The 22696-nt window shown below is 41.0% G+C and overlaps 1 protein-coding gene across 1 annotated transcript in view; it reads right to left on the bottom strand.

Annotated features, from left to right (window-relative positions):
* Window positions 1-6117, bottom strand: part of AFF2 (ALF transcription elongation factor 2) — a 338660-nt gene extending 332543 nt beyond the window's left edge. The window contains exon 1 of the mRNA XM_058848030.1: window positions 5886-6117. Within this exon, the coding sequence (XP_058704013.1) occupies window positions 5886-5932 (47 nt within the window). The 5' untranslated portion in view covers window positions 5933-6117. The remainder of the gene's footprint in view (window positions 1-5885) is intronic.
* Window positions 6118-22696: the final 16579 nt, after the last annotated feature.

Here is a 22696-nt window from a genome sequence, read left to right as displayed (position 1 = left end):
GGTTCAGAATTGGGCTCTAAGGAGTTTTTCCACATGCATAGTATTAGGCATGCGCACAGTGCCTTGCTGATCCTTGTCACTAGAGAGTTGCTCCACGTTTAAAGAAGTCTGCCTTTTGGCCAAAATGGGCAAATCAAGGACCCTTTCAAGTCAGCTGGGAGCACCTTCACTGACATCACTGGCATTGACTCAGGCAGACGCTGGAGGAGGTATTTTCTCCAAGGTTCTTTATGGTATTTATTGACTATATACATTTAACAAACATTCAGGAACCAAATCCTTCAAGTCCTTGACACAAAAATAATTTCATTACCTCAAACTAAAGGCACAGCGAAAATACAGGATAGGGTCTATCTGTTTAGATGCTTATTCTAAACGCTTCATGGACTAAGGTATAAAATGCTTTCTACAATCCCTCTAGTTTGTTTTTTTAAATGGGATTTAATATTTGCATTCTTTCTGGCTGCCCAGTTATTTGTGAAATCATGTAAAGCTACTGTAGATTTCAGGGAAATGAACAAGTACTGTACAGTCAAAAATAACATCAGCTTTTATTACCAAATACATCAAAAACTGGGGCTTAGCCATTAGTACAACACATCAAGCATTTTGGGAGCGATCAAGGACACAGTTTGGTGAAACTTAACTTGAAATCAGAGTTGTTTTAATAGGACCTCTTGTGCGCTTAAAACTACATACCTGTCTATGGGCCCTGCTTAATTAAGGCCCACATGTTTTTTCTAAGTTTAGCGCAAATTTTATCCCATATTGAGCATTTTTCTTTACCTAGATAAAAACAGAATCTGGGCTTCATAACACAGAAAGCATCACAACACTCCTTCCACAATACTGGACCATATTGTCTCAGTCCTATGAAGCATAAAAAGACCAGCAATGTCTATCCATCTTTTCAAAGACCATTTAGTATATTTAAAATACTTTACAGAATGTCACAGTTTCCACTCCAAATTATCTAGAAAATTCCAGGTTGCAGAAGTACTCTTCTGCAGAGTAGTAAAAGGAGTAATTTTGCTTTACTGAAGGACCTGCATCATAGTATCATCTTTTACTAAAAAAAAAAAACCCCAAACAATATAATTGGCATTCATGACAAACTGCTTAAATGCTCTTAAGTTCTGTCTGGCCTCAGAATAGCTGAACATTACCTAATGTATCTGCTCTCCATCCCAATTTTTATATTTTAAAAGTCATTAAATTCTTGAATGAATCATTAGGAAAACAACTCAAATGCTGTTAAACTGATAGTAATTTTGCCTCATAGGATAGATGTGAGCTTAATGTTTGCAAACAGCCAAATTCTTTTAAGATTTACACTCCATGGAGTTCAATATCAGCTGGGGAAGAACTACTAAATCAGGATGTACTTCAAGTACAGGTTTTGGCCCAAGACTATTTTTGGTCTTCTTCAGCTGTTTGTTTTGACAGCATCTAATCCCCCTCACACACCCACCAGCAGCCACACAATCTATCCATTTACACTTTCAGAGCAAATTGAAAATGAAACATTCTCAAATAATTACTTGTGGATATCTGTAATACAAATCCAAAAGGTAACTGCAATTCAACTGTAATATTTCTTAGGGAGAAGAAAGGGAGAGGGATAAAAATCTTACAGAAATCCATTCAAAATGGAACTTTTTCCTACACTGAAGCTCTCACCATCACCCCATAAAATATTTAAATTTAAAAAAAAAATTAAATCTAACTCCCAAAGAGCTTATCTACTCTCTTTCCCAAATTCCCATCAGAAACACAACTGTTTCCATGTTCATAAGACTTTTCATTTAGTGAGTTATCACAAACCGTGGTAAAAGAACAGTAACTGAGAAGTCTTCTGCAGGGCACAAGGCAAAGAGGGAAGCAGGAAGGTGGGTGAAGAGGGGGAAATAGCAAGGGCTGGAACTGAAACAGTTCACCTTTGTCTGGAGAGCAGGATCACCCCCTCCAGGTTGAGGACTATGATGAAAGAGTGTGCTGCTGTGGCACACAGTGTGTTTCTACATTCACACAGGAGAGGAACCTGGCCCACAGATGGCCTGTTCTCAGCTTTGTCAGCCACAAACAGACCTTTGAACTTTCTATTTATGTAACAGTTTAGTGAGTTTAAGCCTCTTCCTGTATAACTGGCAGTTTGCTGGTTTTGCTGTAATTAGGCTACTTGTGATACATAATATAAAATAGGAAAAAAACAAGTCTTCCTCCTTGCAACCACACAGCTAAAACAACACTATTACCTGGTCATCTTATTCTGCCTCACCAGATTTTGATTTACATACCTCAACATGAATTTTTCTGCTAAGTATTTTCTCAACTTCCACTTTTTTAAAGATTGGAGGACTTAAAAATATTAATACCTATAACATAAAACATAAATGCCTTTGTTTGTGCTAGTGAGGAGTTTATATTCTGGGGTGGTTGGGTCTTTGTTGGGTTTTGTTGTTTCCCAGCTGCTGATTAATGACACCACTTTACACTGTAAGCAGGTTCAAATCTAGCCACGTGGTCCCAGGCCACAGCAAGATTTCATTTACTTGGTTACCACAGACAAGCATGGAAAGTGATTTAAAAGATGAAATTTGATTTTTAACAGCAAGTGGTCCCCTTGGTGCACACAGGCATTCAAGCTTTTCATTATATCCATCTCCCTTCCTTTCTCCCTCATAGAATGGCTCATATTAAACACAAGCCCAGGTGAGCACTTCTTATTCATCCAGGAATCATAGCAGACTTCAGCTTTGGCCCTTTCATCTCATCCTGAGTTTACATTTATTTAAATTGTTTTGGGTATTTTTTAGTTTTTTCAAGTCTGGCAAAACATCCACAAGGATATTTGTGGCCTTATTTTACACATTTTACCCCAGTGTTAACAAAAACCCCCACACCAACTCTCAGCTATCTTCCTAATCATATTCTCGATGAAGGGTCAGTGAAACACCTCATTCTTGCACTACTGCAACCTCTCCTAATATAGGAAACTAAAGGGCTGATTCTGCAGTTTGTATCATCAAGACAAAGCTCCCTCTAATCATCTGGAAGGCCAGGTGAGAATTTCAGCACATGTAGTGGTACTGCATGCTGTAACAATCACAGCTCTTGACAAAATATGTTTCAAGAAGTGACACAAAAATGTACCTCCATTGGCGGTGGAGAGAAATTAACTATATTTTTCCCATCAATGAGTAACTTTCACAAAGTCATTTCCTGGTATATAGGCAAGGCAGAGAAAGTTTACCTTTGCGTCTTTTCATCAGATTAAAAAAAAAATTCTGCTCAAGCTATAAATATGTTTTTAATATATTTCTCAGGCTGACAATGTTTCTGTTGTACTTCGCATACAGATAATACAAACACCCACACACACAGTAGGCCTGAGCTTGCCTTCTTAGTGATTGCAGCACAGATTAGGAGAAGTTTTGGGTTTGCAAGGAATGCAGAAGAGGGTCCCTAATTGCCTTATAAATGCTTGTGAAACATGTTTAACAAAGGCCAGCTCACAGGCAAAAAGAGGGCAACTTCAAAATAATAAGCAACAATTCACACATCACGTTATACGGACTTATTTGCAAATGTTACAAAGCGACCACACCATATTGGATACACAGGCAAAATTAATAAATCTTGATGGATGCGCATGCATATTCCTGGGTGTGTAGAGATGATGTATGTGTAACATATTACATACATACACATGTTCGTTGACAGAGGAGCTAAATTTAATTCTCTCTCAGCTACGCAACTACTTGTCAGAGACAAGAATATTTACATGTATAATAAAATACATGTCACATTTGTGTAGACATGTAGATTATGTACCCACATACTATATATGCACTTAAATATACTAATTGGATTATTAAAAGCTAAATGCAACTTGATCTTTGCAGTGAGTGTGTGTGAATGCCTGTGCCACATAGAGAGTTTGAGCAGATATCAAACTGTTTGAAAAAATCAAAAAATGTTCTCTCCTTATGAACCCTAAAAACACTAAAAACAATACATTTCACGGTACAAAAAAAACAGCAAATAGAATTTTAGAATGAGGGACAATATGTTCTTATTTTATAGAAAAACCAAAGCACAAGAGTTCCCTTCTTTCTGATGCACATCTCTAAATCCACATAAAACCATAGTCAAATGAAAGTTCCTAAGCAAACACTAAAACTCAATACCTGTAAATACCTAGTATTTGAACTACACCCACATATTGGGTTGTAACAGCTTCTTAAATTAATTATTAAATTAATGTTGCCCACATTATAAATTAGGCAAATTGTATGCAAATATTATTTGAGTGGTAATACGGTGGTTATCAGTTGTCTGCAAAATAAATTAGTGTAGCAGAGTAAAGATAGTGTAGTAGAAGCATAATATTTAATTGAGCACTAATTTTATTGTGATTATTACTTTTAAATAACAACAGCGTGATTATTAAAAAGATGTAATACAATGGATTATGCAGAGCTGATAAAACATGCACATGACCCAAAACGCCTGCTTACAGATTAATATTGATATAGTGTAATTTATGGTTGCGAGGATTTACTTCCAATTGCTGTAAAATGGAACGTGACAGCTATTTGGTTCCGATTACCATGGATTTGCAAGAATAGCTGTTAGACCGTGTTTGGCAAAATAATAGTTATTAACAAGATATATTAGCTTTTTCCTAGGCATACCTTTATATTATCAACAAAGTAAAGTAAACCTTCTGCAAAACACGAGGTCCAAATGCACATATATACACACATATAATCTATATGGCATTTAGAGATTAGGATCACAAAATACAGTATTTTAGTCTCTTTCTTCCTTAGCAAACTGCACTCCAGCCTAAAAGCTGTAACAAAGCAGTACCCAACCCCTGAATTTCCCCATGCATAGTTAAAGAATTATATTTGCGAAATTTAAAAGTAAAGAAAGAGCAAATAAAGCCAGCCAAAGAATAAGCCCATTAACCAGCCAGGGAAGTGACTAAATACCTACCAAAATTCTAACTTTGCAAGCTACTTGTCACCCATCAAAAATTCCTTAACAATCACTTTGATAACAAGCTTACAATGCACTTAAACAAATGCACCGACCTTTTTAAGATGTGCACCTATTTACAGAACAATATAAACCTAAAATTCCACTCCTTAAATAAATGGAAAGCAAGAAAAGGAAAAATAAGGTAAAGACGGGCAGGGAAAAAAAAAAAAAAATACATGTTACAACATCACGGCTACTGAGCTTCCCACTTCTAAAACTAACTTCAATAATGCTTCATCTAGAATAGGAAACCAATAAAACCAGCAACAGAAGCCCCTACACCGATCAGGGCTATAGCCGAACTGTGCCACACAGCGAAACTACAGTTGCGGTTCTCCCCGTGAAAGGAACATTGTCAGTGACAGCAGTAAACACAACATTAGCAGAGCCGCGATCCCGGGGAACATCGCCGCCCCTGCTCGGGAGGGGGCTGCCACTGCTGATCGCAGCAGGCACCCGGCACCTCTCGGCGCTGCCCTGCGGACCAACTTCGCCCCCCGCCGCCGCGCTCCGAGCGCTGCTCCCCAGCCGGGGCCAGCGGCGCGGGCGCGGAGCGTGGCTGGAGCCGGCCGGCACCGGCTGCCCCGGCCGGCCCCGCTGCCCGCGGGCGCAGCGCGGACCCGCTCCCCGCTGGCACCGGGTGCTTCGCCCCTCAACAAAGGCTACGGCACCGAGGGAGCGAGCAGGGAAGGGTAGGAAAGAGGCAGCTGGAAGAAGGAGAGGGGTGGAGAGACGGGGAGGGGAGGTGGTGCGCGGGGGGGGAGGGCGGGGGGGGGGGGTGGTGAGAAACCAAAACCAAAAAAAAAAAAAAAAAACCGCCACCCGAAAAAACCTACCACTGCTGCTCTAAGTCCCAGTCCCTGAAAAAGTCGAATAGGTCCATAACGATGTGGCGGGGAGACTCAGAGAAGTGATGCCCCCTCCTCGCCCCGCAGAGCCGAGCCGAGCTGAGCCGGCGCGGCTATTGCTGCCCGGCCCGCATGGGCAGCGGCGCCGCGGGGAGCGGCGGCCGCCGCGGGGCCGCGCGGAGCCGCCCGGGGTGGCGGAGCGCCGCCGCCGCCGCCAGCAGCGCGGCGCGGCTGTGCCCGGCTGGGAGAGGCAGCACAGCGGCGGCGGCCCGGCGCACACACACACAGACGGGCGGGCAGGCTGCCTCGCACACCGCGAGGGGAGGAGCCGGGGCGGCCCGAAGCCGCGGCATGGAGCCGCCGCGGCAGCACCGCCGGGATCCGGCGGAGCCGCAAGTCCCCGCCGGGAGCGCGGGGAAGTTTAGCTGGAAGGAGGAACTGCAGGGACGCGGGGAGCGGCGCGGCTTCGCGCCTGCGAGAGACCTGGAGAGGCCTGGCTGGGGTCGGAGAGGGAGAGAGAGAAGGGAGAATAGGAGAGAGAATTAAAAAAAAAAAAAACAAAAACAACGAAACAACACACACACAAAAAAAAACCAGGCACCTATAATCCTCTAATTTAATTGCCAAAGCCAGCTCTTGCGTGTGGACAAACCTGTCTGCACGGACACGACAAGGCCAGAGCTCCGGGTCAGCTGCACTGGGAGATGAAGGATGGCAGAGAAGGGTCAGAGCAGAGTCAGACCCGGGCAGCGCCGGAGGGCTGGATGAAAAAGGCCTCGTGAGGTCTGGATCCAGGGGAGCACCCCTCTCTCCCGCTGGGATGATGACCCTTCCCGCTCGCCCTGCACAGCTCACCTGCGGGCATGAGTCAGTACAGGGGCATCCCAGAGCCCCCTACAAAGCCTACCCCACTCCCCCCACCAATCCCAGGGAGAAGACAAGCACAAGTCCCAGGCTGCCCATACACAGAAGTAGAAAGGGGCCCACTGGTCCCTCCATCCCCTAAATGAAATTATTCTCTACTCAGATTCACAGTTTCATATCTGAATTGCCTTCTTAACAGTAACTGATATCTTATGACTTTTTACATCACTTTTGTATTTATAATACTTCAAATATATATACCCACTGAGCAAACAAGTGCATACATTGGTTTTGCAAAGAGAAGACCAAAGCCATCCTCATTTTTACTCCAGTCTTCCATAAAACCAATCACTCCTTGAACTTCCCTGCAAGTCTTGAGGACTTGGTGAAGTTTGAAATGACCCTTATTTTAGTAAGGTCCCATCTCCACAGCTGTGTCACAGCCCCAGGAGACTCAACACAGCTGGTCACAGCAGCCAGCTCTGCCACCACAGAAAAGGTTCCAATGAACCCTCAGGCAGATACATCTTTATGGTATTCCTGAGAATTAAGAAACAAATCTAAGATTATAAATTACATCACTAGCAGAGCAGCTAATGTAATCCACAATTTTTTGCTTTCCTAAGGAGTACACAATTGTTTTATAAGCGCTATTGTGTTAAAATAGGAAAAGCTGTGGCACTGTTATCAGTGGAAGTCAAACATGACAGAGTTCATCTTATCTTGGGCTTCACTGCAAGATTCTCATTTGCATCATGTGTCTTGTGGCCCCGCAAAGGGAGGGACCTTAGGCAAGGCTGCACTGCTGACAGTCCACGCTCACACCCAGCAAACCCCAAAGCATTCCTCCTCTCCCTGCCACAACAGGCAGGTGCACACAGCGTTTCCTTTCTAGCATCTCTGTTTTCACCACTGACTCAAACACACTACTCTGGCCCTCAAGCTTTAAAATATCATTAATTAGGCCCCTCTCTTCACTGTTTCTTATTTTAGTATCATTGTTGGCTTTAAAGGCCCCATTCAAAATCATATTTTGTGGCTGTGTACAGACCAATGGGAGGTGGAGTCACACTTTTGAAATATTTCTCCAGACACAGGTACAGAGAGGTTTTTTTAAAAAAAAGACCATTAGTAAAACTAAAAGCCTAGTCTGCCACTTAATCACTTGCATTCAATATCTTGCCTATTTTCAGTAAATTGAACTTCAACCATTAAACTCAAAGAACTTACTAAAAGCACTGAGACTTGCAAAAGGTGGCAGTTCTGCTTTCTGTTTTCGCAGAGGGTCTTTTGGCTACCAGCTGGTCACCTCTGCACCAAAGCAGTCTGCAAGAGGCCAAAGGCTCTTACCCAACAGAAAGAAAAATCACTTCCCAGGTATAAACACCTTCACTTTCTTAAAGCAAACTCTTTTCAATTCTTCAGAAACTAGCAAAAGATGCACAGAACAGATCCTGAAAAGGAACTGATTCCTGCAAAGGGGTAGGAGATCCTTCATCACCAAGCAAATCTCCTGTCCCCATGACATGCAATAGCAGAAGTAATCAATCTCCTCAGAAGTTGCATGTTTGGCACCTGGAGCTCCCCAAGCACCCTGTGCCCTCAGGTCTGTAACAAAGTTTGTGAATGAAGCAGCTTTTTACAGTCAGTTGCAGTTTGGGTTTTTTTGTCAGTTTCAAACAGCTTTTTGCAGTCAGTTTCAAACCCCTAAGGATGCACCTGAGTGTCACCACTCTGGACACCCAGCCCACGCTCCACTGGAGCCCTGTGACACACACACATCACATGTTACCACCAGGGTGGAGGAACAGTGCTTTGCCCAACCCTCTCCCCAGGGACACAGCAGCCCTGCTGCCAGCAGCCACACTTTGCTCCAGGTGACCTGGACACTGAGCTGGCCTGCTCACCGAGATCTGGCCCACAGAAGCAAAGGGCTGAGGGGACGTGTCTGGGTGTAGCCATTCCCACAGTGCCCAGCTGCTGGCACAGGGATCCAGCACCTTCTACAAGGCCCCAGCTCACGGGCAAGCGCGAGCATGAGGCTGTCCCAGCTCTGGCTCCACATACAGTGAAGGGTTCATTTACCTGAACTGCCAGGAATAGAAAATTCAGCTGCCCTCAGCCTGACCTCTTTTACAGTTATAGTTATAGTGGAAAATAAAACTGCGGTTCCCAGCACCTGCAACAGCTCAGAATGGGGATAATAAGATCAGCAAGGCCTCCTGGCCCTGTACACTGTGGCCCAGTCCTGCAGCCTGCTACAGAATGGAGCCTCAGCACAGCTCAGCTCAGGCTCTGGTTTTGCCTATGAGGCTGCAGGTGGAAGCCCTGCTACCATTCCATCAGCCTGGCCCTGCCCTCTGCCCTCTGCCTGCTGCCCTGCCCCTGCCACTGCCCAGCCTGCTCTACAAGCCCAGAGCTGGCTTCCCAGCAAGATGCTCCTCGTGGGTGGCTTGGGTGGTTGTCCTCATTTAGGGTTAGAGGAGAAGGAGTCCTGCTGGAGTGTCCTTCAGATGAAGGCACAGATGCCTAGACCCCTCTGATAGCTGGTATGGCCAAGGCATGGGTGGACGCACAAGCTGAAAACACTGTGCAACTACTGCAGCTGCTAGGGTTGCACCAAAACAGTCAAACTTCCCTCCTCCTTCATCAGGTTCAGCAACAAACAATGGAGAAGAGCATTTGAAACAGTGAAGGGCCATCCCAGCCTCATCCTTTCTCTTTCAAGCCCACCTACATCCCTTGATAATCTCCTTACCCAAAGTACATTTGTAACCTGTATGCAAAGGAACATAAAAAGGCAATGAGGAAAATGTGAGCTAGTAACAAGGGCCTGTGTAGTGCTTCAAAGGCCAGGGTGCAGCTCAGCTGCCATCATCTGCCCCAATGTCCCTATTCCTGAAGGAGGAGAGATAAGACTGTCCATGGTAGGTCAGATGAGACAGGCAGAGGCCAGCAGTCCACAGCCACAGAGGCAAAAGTTAACTGAACTGTACCCCTCATGAGACAGCATGGAAACCTTTTTTCTGAGAACACTCCATTTTATCCAAAGAAAAGCTTATTTTCCCCCAAAACAAGAATAATGAAATCACAGTTTTCTATCCAGAAAATGTTAATGGAAAATTTGTGCCCAGCTATGAATACAGATTGGAGATATTTGGATTTCTGAGAAAAGGAAGGTCAAGTCATTTTCACAGTGTGAAAAATGAAGCTAACAGAGTTCATATTTCTCTGTGAAGCAATGATTGATTTTTCTTTCTGTGCCTCATTCATACAGCACTAAACATGTATAGAGAACAAACTTACACCTTAGATAAAGCACACAGATTACATTAATATATTGAAAATTAGGTTAATGTTAGCATCTGTTTGAAGGTAGGCACAAGAAAATTTAGCTCAACTCTGTGAGAATAGGCAGGCATTGGCATAAATCTTACGTATCCTAAAGCTGCTATATCACAAAAAAAATCACCATTGAGATGTGCATACATAAAGTTGGAACCCATCATGTTCTGCCTCTATGGCTAAATTTCCTCTTCAGAAGTACATAAGGATTTTAGTTACTGAAAGCATGTTGTTACCCAATCTCAAGTGTGTATGTATAGGCAATCTTTCTTTTTCTACCATCTTAATTGTAATTACAAGTCTGCACTGCCTGAGAAATTAATTTAACTGTTCACAACTATTCTTATTATTTGCTACTCCTATTTCATTAAACAAGATTAATTTAAAATAACCACTTCTAGAAATATATTGATAATGTATTTTTACTGTAAGAAAGGGTAATGTCCTTTTCGTGTCCTGTTGAATAATCTTTCCTTACCAGTAAGTTTCTCCAGACTCCTTTAGGAAATGTGGCATTTTGGCAATTTTGTTACAGTGGATTTCATAATGGCAATGTGGATACTCTTAAATATCTTATGTAGGATGGGTCCACAGCCACCTTCCAAGACACGCTGAGTTTCACCACACTCTGGTCCCATAGGCCCATCTGTTTCTTGACCACATCACCAAAAGCCCCAGAGATGCCATTCAGGTGGTGAGAAAGTCCTCCTTGATACAGGTCACAAACTAATGTTTTCAAGAGACGCACATTGATAACTCAGCAGTTGTGCTAGAAGTGTTGTGGTGCTTAGACTGTGACAATCTGTGACCCTACCTGACCAAGGTACAGGTACACTTGATGTTTTGCCACTGTCAGAAAAATGAAGAGGAGAAAAGGCAATAATAAGATTATTACTTATCAAAGAGCACACTAGTGAGGCAGCTCTTAAAACACTGTCAGGATAGACTAAACTTTCAAAACTAGGCAAGACAGAGACTGTAGTCAAAAGCTCCGGTAAAGTAACTTCAGAAACAAGTAACCAAAAAGATCTACTGGAAAGCAGATGCAAATCAGCTGTGAAAAGCAAAAGGGAGAATCACAGGACTAGGAATTTGGAGGATACCACTGGCCTGAAGTACAGAGTCTTTATGAGAATAGAAATCAAAACCAACTTGACTTTCAAGTAGACATTTCATTAATTGCCAATGTTTTGCTTTGCAGGATTTAAAGCAGCTGGCTATCTTCTTCTAAGATTTAAGGAACAAAACTTTATGTCATGCTTACCAACTGATTGTGAACAATGGGTCATAGGGAGCAGTTGAAGAGTTGGCCATGTGTTGCAATCCTTCCCTTTAACCAAATCAACTGCTTAGAGCGTTAGTATGGCTCTCACCATCTCCTAGCCTGGCACACAGAAACAATCCCTGTAGTAGTTTTAACCAATTACATGACCATATGTTCCTTATGAGTGGAACTAAAGGTCACACACAGTGTAAAACAAAACAACCAAACCAACTTTGAAACACAAACACACCCAAAAACATGGTAACAAGGCTTTTCACATCACGTTTCCTTCTTTCTGCCATGTTGCTTTCAAAAGGAAGAAACACTTTACAGCACTTTACAGCAATGATGTCTATACATAAGTTGCTGAAGTACTGTCTTGTCTTCAGTGATTTTTATGATCATATTCTCTAATGCACTTTACAGAAATCTAACACTAGGCAAAGCTTCTTTTTTATGAAGGAAACAAAAAGAATAATATATGGCACATAGCATTAGCATGGAGATGGAATATCAGACAACAAAAGCTGATCTTGTTTCCTTTCTCTTTCCCCCCTTTCTTCTTTTATTCTGATAAGATCACTCCATTATGTTCATCCCTTTCAACCTCAATTTTCTGGTCACCCTATGTTAGGAAAATAAGACATTCCTGTCTTCTACTAACATTAGAACATGGTATTTCTAACAAACATATTCAGAGCAGATCCTGTAGCTGTTCAGGATTAACCATGAGGGACCAACATAATTCAAGCAAGAGCTCGGGTATTTGTCTAGATGCCTAATACCAAACAAAGGAATTTGATGATAAGTACAAAGCACTAAAAAGTGCAAATACTATCCACATATATAAAATAGTCCATGTGTACAGTGAAAAGGGCAGACAAAACTGAAATTCATAAGAAGAGACTTTTCCCCAAGAGGAGGTTGACAAATACTGTTTCTTTTCTAGTAAAAAAAAAAAAAAAAAAAATTAATAAATTATGTCAAATTAATTGCAGGATCCTTGTGTTTTCACAAATAGATTCCCAGTGAAGGTATCTGCTGCTTTTGTTCACATATTTGATCAATTTCACAGTATTTTTTGGCATTTTACAGGGGCATTGGGAGGGCAGAGGGGATACAATAGACTTGAGTCAGTTGCGAGAAAAACGAAAGTGTCAGCTTTCCATGGGCAGACACAGCCAGTTCCCCAAATATTTTGGCCATTAATGGATACATGGTATAGACGTGTTACATCCTAGTTTGCTATGATGTGACAAATGTTATGGTATAGAATACACCTTTAGGCTGTCTGCCCACATATCCATTTGACAAACTCAAACACTGCATGACCATCAGTGGGTGTGGGTGTTCATACTTTCCCAGCTTCTTATAAGAAACAAAAGCCAATTCTGACTTAAGAAGATATTCAGGCCCATTTAGAAGACATGAGCAGAGAACTCTGCATTTGCACTCCTGAGCCCTGGAGGACCCGGTGCAATTGGTACTAAATACAGAAACAGTATCAGGATTAGGGCACCTGAGATGGTCCATCAAAGGCCTTTGAGAGGTCTTGGAAAGGTTCTGCTGAGAACAGTGGAAGATCATTGCAGCAATTTCTTTTAATTCAAGAGATGAATGTCTGGCATATTTATTTTATAAATTGAGAACCAGTATCCCAAACAAATAGCTAGAATGAGTATTCTTCAGTCTTTTTCCTGGCAACCAGCTTAAACGACCATGTCTTGCTTTTCTGGGAAACCTGCCAGGTGAGCTTTGAAAGGATTGTAGTGCTGATGGCAGAGTCTGGAGGGCTCATTCCATGCGCTAAACAGAGGTCTGCTGAAATAATCAGGAGGAGGAGGCAAGGCCTTCATCCTGCACAAGAGAAGAGGGCTGGAACGTAATGGCATTGCCACAGGGAAACCAAGAAGGCTGTTAAGCTCACTGAGGCATGGACTGTCTTTTACTATGTGTTTGCACAGCTCTAGCACTGAGGCACCCCAGAGTAAAGTCTTTAAAAGTGGTTAAATGACTTATACTCTTAAGATCTATTTCCAAAAGTGAGTAGTATAACTTCCATTTACTCCCCTCATTGGGCCTGGGGTGCAATTCCACTCCCTCTTGCCTTTGTTTTTTTCTTCATTCCCAATGAAAAAATTACTGCCTAGTCACTTACCTAGTCCACTTGTGACTCTGCTGCTTACAGTGACTATGCCTCATGAAATTATATCCACAGCTAGAAAAGGAGGGTGGCACCAAAAGATTTTTTATAATTTTGTGATGTCACTGCATTTATTGCAAATTAAATTTTGAGGAAAAAGGTGAATAATGAAACAGAATTCTTAAATCAGAATTAATCCAAGCTACATAATGAAGAGCTGCCAAGTGAAAAATTTGCTACTGTGACTTACATATTGAACTGATTTTTAAATTACCTAATTTAGGAAAATGCATTTTAGAATGTCATTCTGTCAGTGTGGAAAACTTGTGCTGTAAGAGTCAGTAATCATCATCCTTCTGATAGTACTAGTGTGAATTTTCCTATTATATAGTATAGATTATTAGCTGTTTCATCCCTAAGGAAAACACTGATATTGACAAAGGGAGAATTTCACTTTGAGTGGAAAAGCCACACTTGGCAAGGAGTTTAAAAGCAGAATAGTATTTATGTAAATATAATGAGAAGATTATAGCTGATCTCCTTGACGTTTTTCTTCCATCACATGATAGAAACATTAGAAATGCCTGGCATATCTGAACTATGCTATAAAACAGCCAAATACTGAAAGGAAACCTTACAGCCAGCTACACTGAGGCAACATCTTAAAAGCCTATTGTCCACCCCGTTAGGAATAGATAAACTCTTTGTACATTGCAGGCGACTAAAACCAAACAGAGTTTGTTACAGGTAACAGTCCAAATCACCAAAGAGCAGCCAGTGGAAGAATTGATGCAAGTGATCACAAACCCTTATATTGCTTGTTCACTCTGTTTGAATTTTGAAGACTCAGAAATAAAAATTGAGGCCAATGATGTATTTCTTTAATGCAACTGAAACATGGTATTCATGAGTATACCATATTTATGTGTTTTTTTAAAAGGCAGAAAAACAATATTGCACCACTACACCCAGTTACAAGAGTAAGTCACCAACTCAGTGCTCATACTTGCAAATTAGTTTCATATGTCTAGAGATCAGACTCCTGGTAGACATGAAAAAAAAAAAAAAAGTCAATCAAGAGCAGAACTGCCAAGTACCAGCATATAGGTGTTAAAAATATAGAACAATATCTATCACCCCAGTTACAACCTTAAAATTGCATAGCAGATCATTGTTGGGAGAAAAAAAAGTCAACAACAGACCAATGTAATCAAGAGACTGATTATCTGACTGAGGAAAAAATTAGTATACTATGCATAGAGAGGTTTCTTTTTGGCTTACAGTGACAAATGCTTCCTGATCTTTCTAAGACCTGCACACATTTGCTGATGGTTGATTCAACACCCCTTACAAGAGGCAAAGATTTTCTTAAGTAGGTGCTTGAAACCGCATTGGCATTTTTAGAGGAAAATGAAAACAATTCCTTTGGTCCTGGTTTGTGATTGTAGTTTCAAGAATAAAAGTTTTAAAAATTAGGGCAAGAGCCTTTGGGAAGGCTGTACACAAAAGAGACACAATACAGGAAGCAGATGCAAGTGACTAAATAAGTTAAATCATGCTTGGGTCAGGACAGCTGCTGTAGTTTCCTGCATACTATTTTAAAAATCTTTATTTATTTCCAATATTTTTCCTGATAAAAGTATTTTATACCTTTCACATTTCCTATTAGTAGTTAAGCCACAAACTCCGGAGTACTAGTGCCACTATGCAAGAAGAGTCATTTTAGAGGTTGGTTCAGGTCTTCAGTTTCTGAAATCCAGTTTTATTGAATGCATTTCCTCACAACTGAGTTCCATTTTCCTCTATCACAATATAGAATTATTTGAATATATTTTAAAATTAGCTATGCTAACCTGTACTTCAAGAACACTCACAGTGTTAAATGATAGATACCCATTAGAAAGAACAAGTTGGAGTCATTGAATCCTTCATACAACATTTTTGTAAAAATTTAAACATCATTTTGAGAAGCAGAAAATGTACCAGTCCAGTGATATCTGTCATTACTCATTTTTCATATACTCAACATGATTATTCATTACTCAGAAGTGACATAGTTAAATGCTAACTCTTGCTAAAATATTGATCATAATATGTGGGGGCATATAATTTATCTGAATCATGTGAAATATGTTTTCCTCAGCAAGATGATGAAAGCTTGTCTCATTATAGCATCATTTCTACTGAAGTTTCCACCATTAGTTAGTTTAATGACTCTGTGAACATTTTAATTGAGAAGATCCCTGTCTAAGTTGCTCATTCAAGACACAGGGATGGGATTAGATTTGAGAATGAGAGAAATGTGCAGTCAGCTGTGCTCAGCCTGAGAGTGCAGGCAGAAGGCAGAGAAGCAGGTACAACAAAGTACCAAATCAGGAGGGGCAGGAGAATTTGGAGAGGAAAAGGTAAGGTGTTGCAAGCCACGAGATGTTAAAGGACGTAATTTGCAAGTAAGAATACTCAGGCTGGCAATGTAGTGTACAAATATGTGTTTGCTGAAATTGTTCTCACCCCCTGAAAAAAAAAAAAGCACTGGAGCCAGTGGAAAACTACACTGCCCTTTGAAAGTCAAACCTGATATGAAAAATGTGGTTAAGCCCTGGTTTCACTCTGAATATATATTTCATAAAGGAGCACAAATTAACCCACACTCTTGCATCATCCCCTGCCTGCACATGATTCACATACATTCAAAGGAAAAAGAGTAAACCACTATTTAATATCAGCTGTGCGTACCTGGTCAGCAGATCTGTTCTAGTGGTGCCATCTGTCCTCTGTGGGGATATGAGATGGGTCTTTAGACTTCCATGAAGTCTGGTATTGCTGTCAGGAGTGCCACACCAAAGTGCTGACACCAAAATAACTTGTGACTATCTCATCTTTGTGACTGATAAATTAAGGAAGGTGTTACTACTGTAAACTGTGTTCCCTCTGCGTAAGTGGAAGTGGGGTCATTCCCACCTGTACATGCACTTCTCTGAAAACAGGATAATCTAGGAGGAAAATGGATACAAGTAATGTCCTTATCTAATCAGTAAAATAGCCTGGGGATAGTGAAAGATTTTTATTTCTGACTCCTAGCTACTGAGACAAAAGCTGAGAAGAGCTTGAGTGATGTTCCTGAAATCACAAAGTTCTATGCACTTCAGTCTTAATGTCAGATCAAGCAATAGAAGAAATAGCCTCAAGTTGTGCCAGGAGAGGTTTTAGACTGGGTATTGGGAAAGATTTCCTCACTGAAAGGGCTGTCAAGCATTGAACAGGCTGCTCAGGGAAGTGGTGGTGTCACTGGAGGTATTTACAAGATGTAAATGTAGGCCTTGGGAACATGGTTTAGTGATGGGCTTGGCAGTGTTTGGGTAACATTTGGACTCTATGATCCTAAAGGTCTTTTCCAACCTAAACAAATCTATGATTCAGCTACATGGAAGCATTGCTATGGTGCTGTGTCTCGCATTTATGAATAGAAGGAGCAGAGAAAGCACAGCAGTTTAAAAATGTCATTTCTACTATTAGGAAAAAATGGAAGAGGATGAATCTCTGAATATTTCTCAGAATGCCGTTTTATTAAATGCATCCAATCCTGGAAATCTTAAGCCTAGGAAAAGAGAAAAAAAAATGAAACCTAATAGGATGCATTCCAAACAACCACACATTATACATAAAGAAAATGAAGTGTTTGACATAAACACTTCATAAGAAAGATTTACATTATTTTCACTTTGTTTTGATATAAAAACATACAACCCTGCATTAATTTCTAAGTTATTCTACAGAAACTTTGCTGAACCTCTCTATGAAATCATGCACATGCAGAATCAAAACAGAGATGGGAAGTAGAATATGCTTCATTATGGCAAGTACAGCTCATATCCTCCTCCACAACACAATTTATTAGTGTCTAATAGAATTGTAATGTTTCTCATTCTACATTTTTACTGCATAAAAAAATTAAAGTTTGAATTGCAATTAAACTCACACAGTGCTTTTAGCATAATTTCTCTTGTATTAATACTTAGCAAACCAAGTTATTGGCATAATATTACTCTTGATACTGGTTGTCATAAAGGGATAAAGCCTCCAAATAGTATTAAAGTATATATATATATAATATAAAGTATTATTTTACTGGAAAGAGAGCAGCAGTACAAAAACCCATTATGCTAGTGGAGTTGTTAATTTCTGTGGATGGGGATGGGGAGAGAAAGACTTTTGACTCCCTAAATTATAGTTTGCAGGTTAATACATCAACTCATTTTAATCTCACTAAACAGGTAATTTACTTGCTTTCTGAAAGCACCCATGTGCAAGGAAATGCTAGTGCACTCCAGGGATGATTCTAAGATTGATTGCTTGGCTCTAGTCACCAATAATGGTATGAATTCTGCTAAGCTACCTTTTAAATGTACCTGAAATATTTAAAGATTTTAGAGGGGTAAAAATGGAGAGGCAATGTTTGTTTCCTGTAACCTCAATTTATGTGTGTGTGGCCAGCTTGACTAAAGAATTTTGAATCAGAAGGGCTGAACTACTACTTGCAAATGGCAATAGGTACATTGATTTGGGATACAACAATTGCAAGTGTGATATTCCCACTAATGTTATTCTTTAGGAAATCCAGAAGTTATTTTGTATTTCCTAGCTGCTCCTTAGATTTGCAGTTGCTGTAGCTTTTTGTGGTTTTTAGTTTGGAATTGAACTCTGCTAAAATGTGCTCATGGGAGAAATTGAGAGCTTTAGTATTTTCTTATGGAGGGAAAAAAGTGGCTAAATTAAATGCCATTAAGTATACATGATTTTGATAAGATTGTCTGGGCTGGATAGTTCTATATAAAAGCATCTGGAAGTAGAACTTAAATGTCAAGAATTACCTTTTTCCAGCTTCATTTAGGAACATACCAGGTAAAACAAGCTTTTTCATATTCTAAGTGCTGACCCATATAACCAAAAGTGGAGCTGCAGGATGGGCCAACATGTTTGATCAGGTTGTGCCTGCTTACCAAGGGCTGGAAGCAAAGAGGACTTGACCATCCAGGCTGCAACCAAAAACCCAGTAAGGTTATGCAGTCTCCCCTGTAAATCATGTCATGAAAACAAAAGACCATTTTATTAAGCTAACAGTAAAATCCCAGCCTCAGGGTGATGCTGAAGGAGATTTTGAAAGATTATCTTGACTTACTTCAGATAAGTGTGTGGTTTTGCAAACATCCAGTATGTGTTATTGGTAAAGGACTCAGTTGTTTCTGTTCAACTTGCAAAGCTGTTTCTGTCAGTGAAGATTTCTCTCCCTTACAGGGAGAAGTCCCTTTGCACCATTAATACTACTGGGTAGGAGAGGTGAATCTCAACAGACCCCCAGATTCAGGTCCATGCAGCTTCACATCATGGAACAAAATACAAATGAAACAACCCTTCCAAAATTGCTGCAGGCTCCAGTCCTACCTTCCATTGATGTTAGACTGTTTTTAACAGATTTGGCTTCTGTCTGTGACAGTTACTGATGATAGATCCTCTGATCTGAGTAGGCTGAGCACAAGGAGTTTGTATCACAGCCCACAGAATCAACACCATGGTGTCTGGGATTTGCTGTGTCATTCATGAACTGCCAGGATAACTGCATCATTGCAATGTGTCACACATCTCATATTTTTCCTCACCTTTTTTTCTCCCTCCATTATATTTTATCTCCCAGAAATTTAATCTCTCCAGCCTAAGCCACCAGCTACCAGAATAGACCAAAGTACTTGAATGTGATGAAAAGGCCATTAATTGCCACCAGCCTGACCTCCCATCAGAGGCTGCCTTCCTGCTCACTCAGCATTAATCTCCAAATTCAGTGCTTCTGTACCCATCACAATAATCGCTTCTGAGCTGCAGCAGTGGTGACATCATGTTGCATCAACATCGTAACCTTAGACCCGGACCAGCCAGGAATGGCAAAATGAAATACAGATGGGTACAATGGAGTAGCCCAGAAAATAACTTTATTAACAAGTAAAACAACAAAAGAACATAAGCTATGCATGGTATGGGTTGAACACCAAAGAGCCGGTACCAAGATAAGCATAACAATATATAGGGTATAATCTGAGGGCAGGGGACCAACCATTAATGAGAATAAGAAACGTTACCTTATATGTAACATGCTATGAACCAATCAAGAACAGGAACTAGAAACATAACCATGTGGAGTAACCTTATCTACATAACAATTCCCATGATTCTATTCTTCTCTCCCTAACCGAAGTGTCTCCCATCTCAGTGTTCCATTTCTCAAGGCCTTAAGTTGATGCTTCCCAAGCAATCCATTGAGAATAGCTCACCATCTATCCCAATCAGCTGAACTCTCACATCTCCCCCTTTCTGTTTAACAATATAACACTGACTTCAAAGACTTTAAAATCTTAAACATACAACCCACTGTGATAGATTGGCATTTAAGAAAACAAAGAGAAACACCTAAGGAAGTTAAAACTGCTGGCAGCTGATGAGAGTTTTTCTCCTAGCCAACAGCTGGCCATTTCTAAGAACTGACAGCAGTTTTAACCTTTGAAAAGGGAGATCAACCTGTGAACACCACCTTAAGACCTAAGCCTGGGAATTTCTTTGTCTCTTTGTTTCCTGGCTGTGAAAGGTAACAGAGCTCCAGGCCTCCCGTTCCCTGCCCAGCCCATGCGGCCCGGGCAGGGGCTGGGCTGGGCCCAGCGGCTCCCGGCCGGGAGATGGGGCCTGCGGGGCTTGCCCCGGGCTCTGGCCGGGCCAGGCCGGTCCCTGGCTCAGCTGCAGTTTTTGCTGTGACTGAATTCACCAGAGACTGACGAGTAAAGAAAGGAAAAAGCTCTTGACCTGCAGCGGGCTGAGACAGTGACCACACTCTCCAGAGCAGCCATGAAGAATCTTCCATCGCAGACAGCTCCAGCTGCTGCTCCAGCAGAGATCACAGAACCATCTACAAAGCCTGGGCAAGATTTTAACTCTTTCATCACCCAGATGAGACTTGCAGATTAATCCTTTTATCCAGAGAGAGAAAAAGAGAGTAATCAACATGTAAAGAGACTTTATAAACTATTAGAGACAGCAAAGAAAAGAATTAAGCTTCAGAAGAGGTAGAGAATAAGGAGATGCTTTAATTAAGCTGAAATATTTTTCTGTTAAAGTTATGGAGGTGGACAATAGTGTCCTAAAAAAACTCCTTTAATTCATGACAGAGTATACTGGGAGGAATAGAGTGTCCAAAGTGTGGATTTTAAGCAAAAGGTGGAGTAATTGTGATGCAGTGAGGTGCTGGAACACAGAGAGAGAAGTAATAGTTGAAGATTTGGGGCCGTTGTAGAGGTAAAGAGAAAACTTCTGTTTCTAGGGAAGCTCACAGAGACAGATGAAGAAGAACTTTTGCCTTTGAATAACTCATCCTTAAAATGGCATCCCTAGACTCATTGACCCATACACACCTCAGAGTGATGTGAAATGGGAGGAGTGAACTGATGACAGGATTTCCGGGCAGCTGGCATCAGAAAAATAGAAAACTATAACAGAAATAGTTTTCTTGTGAGAAACTCCATAGATTAGCAGAAGAAGACTTCTGTTTCTCTACAGAGACTGATGAAAAGACTCTAGCAAGAACTGGGGACTGTTTAAACACCAGAGTTCCAAAGTTTGTTGTCTCTATGTTGTCATGTAAACAAAAAAATAGTTGAGTAGTGGGGGATAAAAGGGTTTTCTGGAAGTTTTACTTTAGTTTCCTTATTCTTGTAGTTTTGTTAATAAACTTTCTTTATTCCTTTTAAGTTTTAAGCCTGTTTTGCTCTTGCTCTAATCCACATCTCACAGCAAGAAATAAGTTTTCTAGTATTTTTTTTAGTTACTTCTTTAAAACCATGACACCCACTAAACATGGGAACAACATTAATACACCTATAATAACAACAAGAATTAATAATCCCATCTTCATTAAAGATAACAACCAACTTGGTAAACCCAAACTTTTGAATAGTCCATTAAAACAGTCCTTCTCATTTTCATTTTGAAGTTTCTTTACTCCAACCTTGAGGATTTGAATGCTCCAGTGAATTGACTCACTGTAGTCAGATAGGTTAATGCAACATAGCCCCTTGAAGTCCTGGCAGCCATGTCCTTGTGCCAGCAGCGGGAAATCAATTGCAACCCTATTTTGCAGTGTGGCATGACAGATACTGTTGACATCTGTTAGTAGTTCGCTTAGGGCAATGGATGTAACATTGGTTTGTTTACTTAATTGATGCCCAAGAACATCTAATTGTCTTAATGCTTTTGCTGCAGCCACCCACGACAACAGTGCAGATGCTGTGACCCTTTTTGCACTGCTCCAGTAAGTAATTTTGTCATTGCAATCCTTTTTGAATTGGTGGGTAAACCTTTTGGTCCATGCCAATCATTGTGCCTTCTTATTATGAATCATTGTAATATTGGGTATAAATAAAGTAAGTCTTCCCAAGCTACACAGTCCACCCTTGATGTGTGAAGGGATGGCAGGCCATACCCTATCTTTGCAAATTCGAAATGTCCCAGGTGGTAGCAGTACGGGATGGTTATTGAATGAGAGGGTTCAGGTGAGGTATAATTGCACCACAAGCTCTTGTTCCTATAGATGGGGTGATTGTGGGAAACATCCCACAAGGTTATTTCATCTTCCTCTATAAACTGAGGTTTCCCACCATGTTTTCTCTTTAATTGGGATTTTTTCCTATAATAGAGTTTAATGCAAAAATCCAGCTTAATAGAACCAAGGACTCTTAAATCTGGAGGTTCTAGTGGTGTGTGTGTAAATCTAAGCATCCAATAGTCCCAGGAATTTATGGGGTTGTAGACCCATTTGTCATTGGGACTATTGCCTCGCATGATATGAATGGCATCCTCCAGTACTGGCCATGCATCCATTGGCAATCCTACCAAGCAGGTGGAAAAGGGGTTATCTGGGGTGGCAACAGAAAGACATAAGGTTTTCTGCGGTTTTCTGCTGCAAAATGTTGGCTAAGGTTACCCAAGCATTCTGTTTCAGCCGTGGGATTATCTAGGCTTTGGTGAGGAGCATGATCTTGATTAGGATGGATACTATGAATGGGAGTATTTGAGAATCATATCTGGAAAAGTGACTTGTCAGATCTGGAAAGTATGACTAAAAAATTCGGTAATGGGTAAACAGTT

This window comes from Poecile atricapillus, chromosome 12 (assembly GCF_030490865.1).
Source record: "Poecile atricapillus isolate bPoeAtr1 chromosome 12, bPoeAtr1.hap1, whole genome shotgun sequence".
NCBI classification, from domain to species: Eukaryota; Metazoa; Chordata; class Aves; order Passeriformes; family Paridae; genus Poecile; species Poecile atricapillus.
This window is presented reverse-complemented; position numbering and strand designations above follow the sequence as displayed.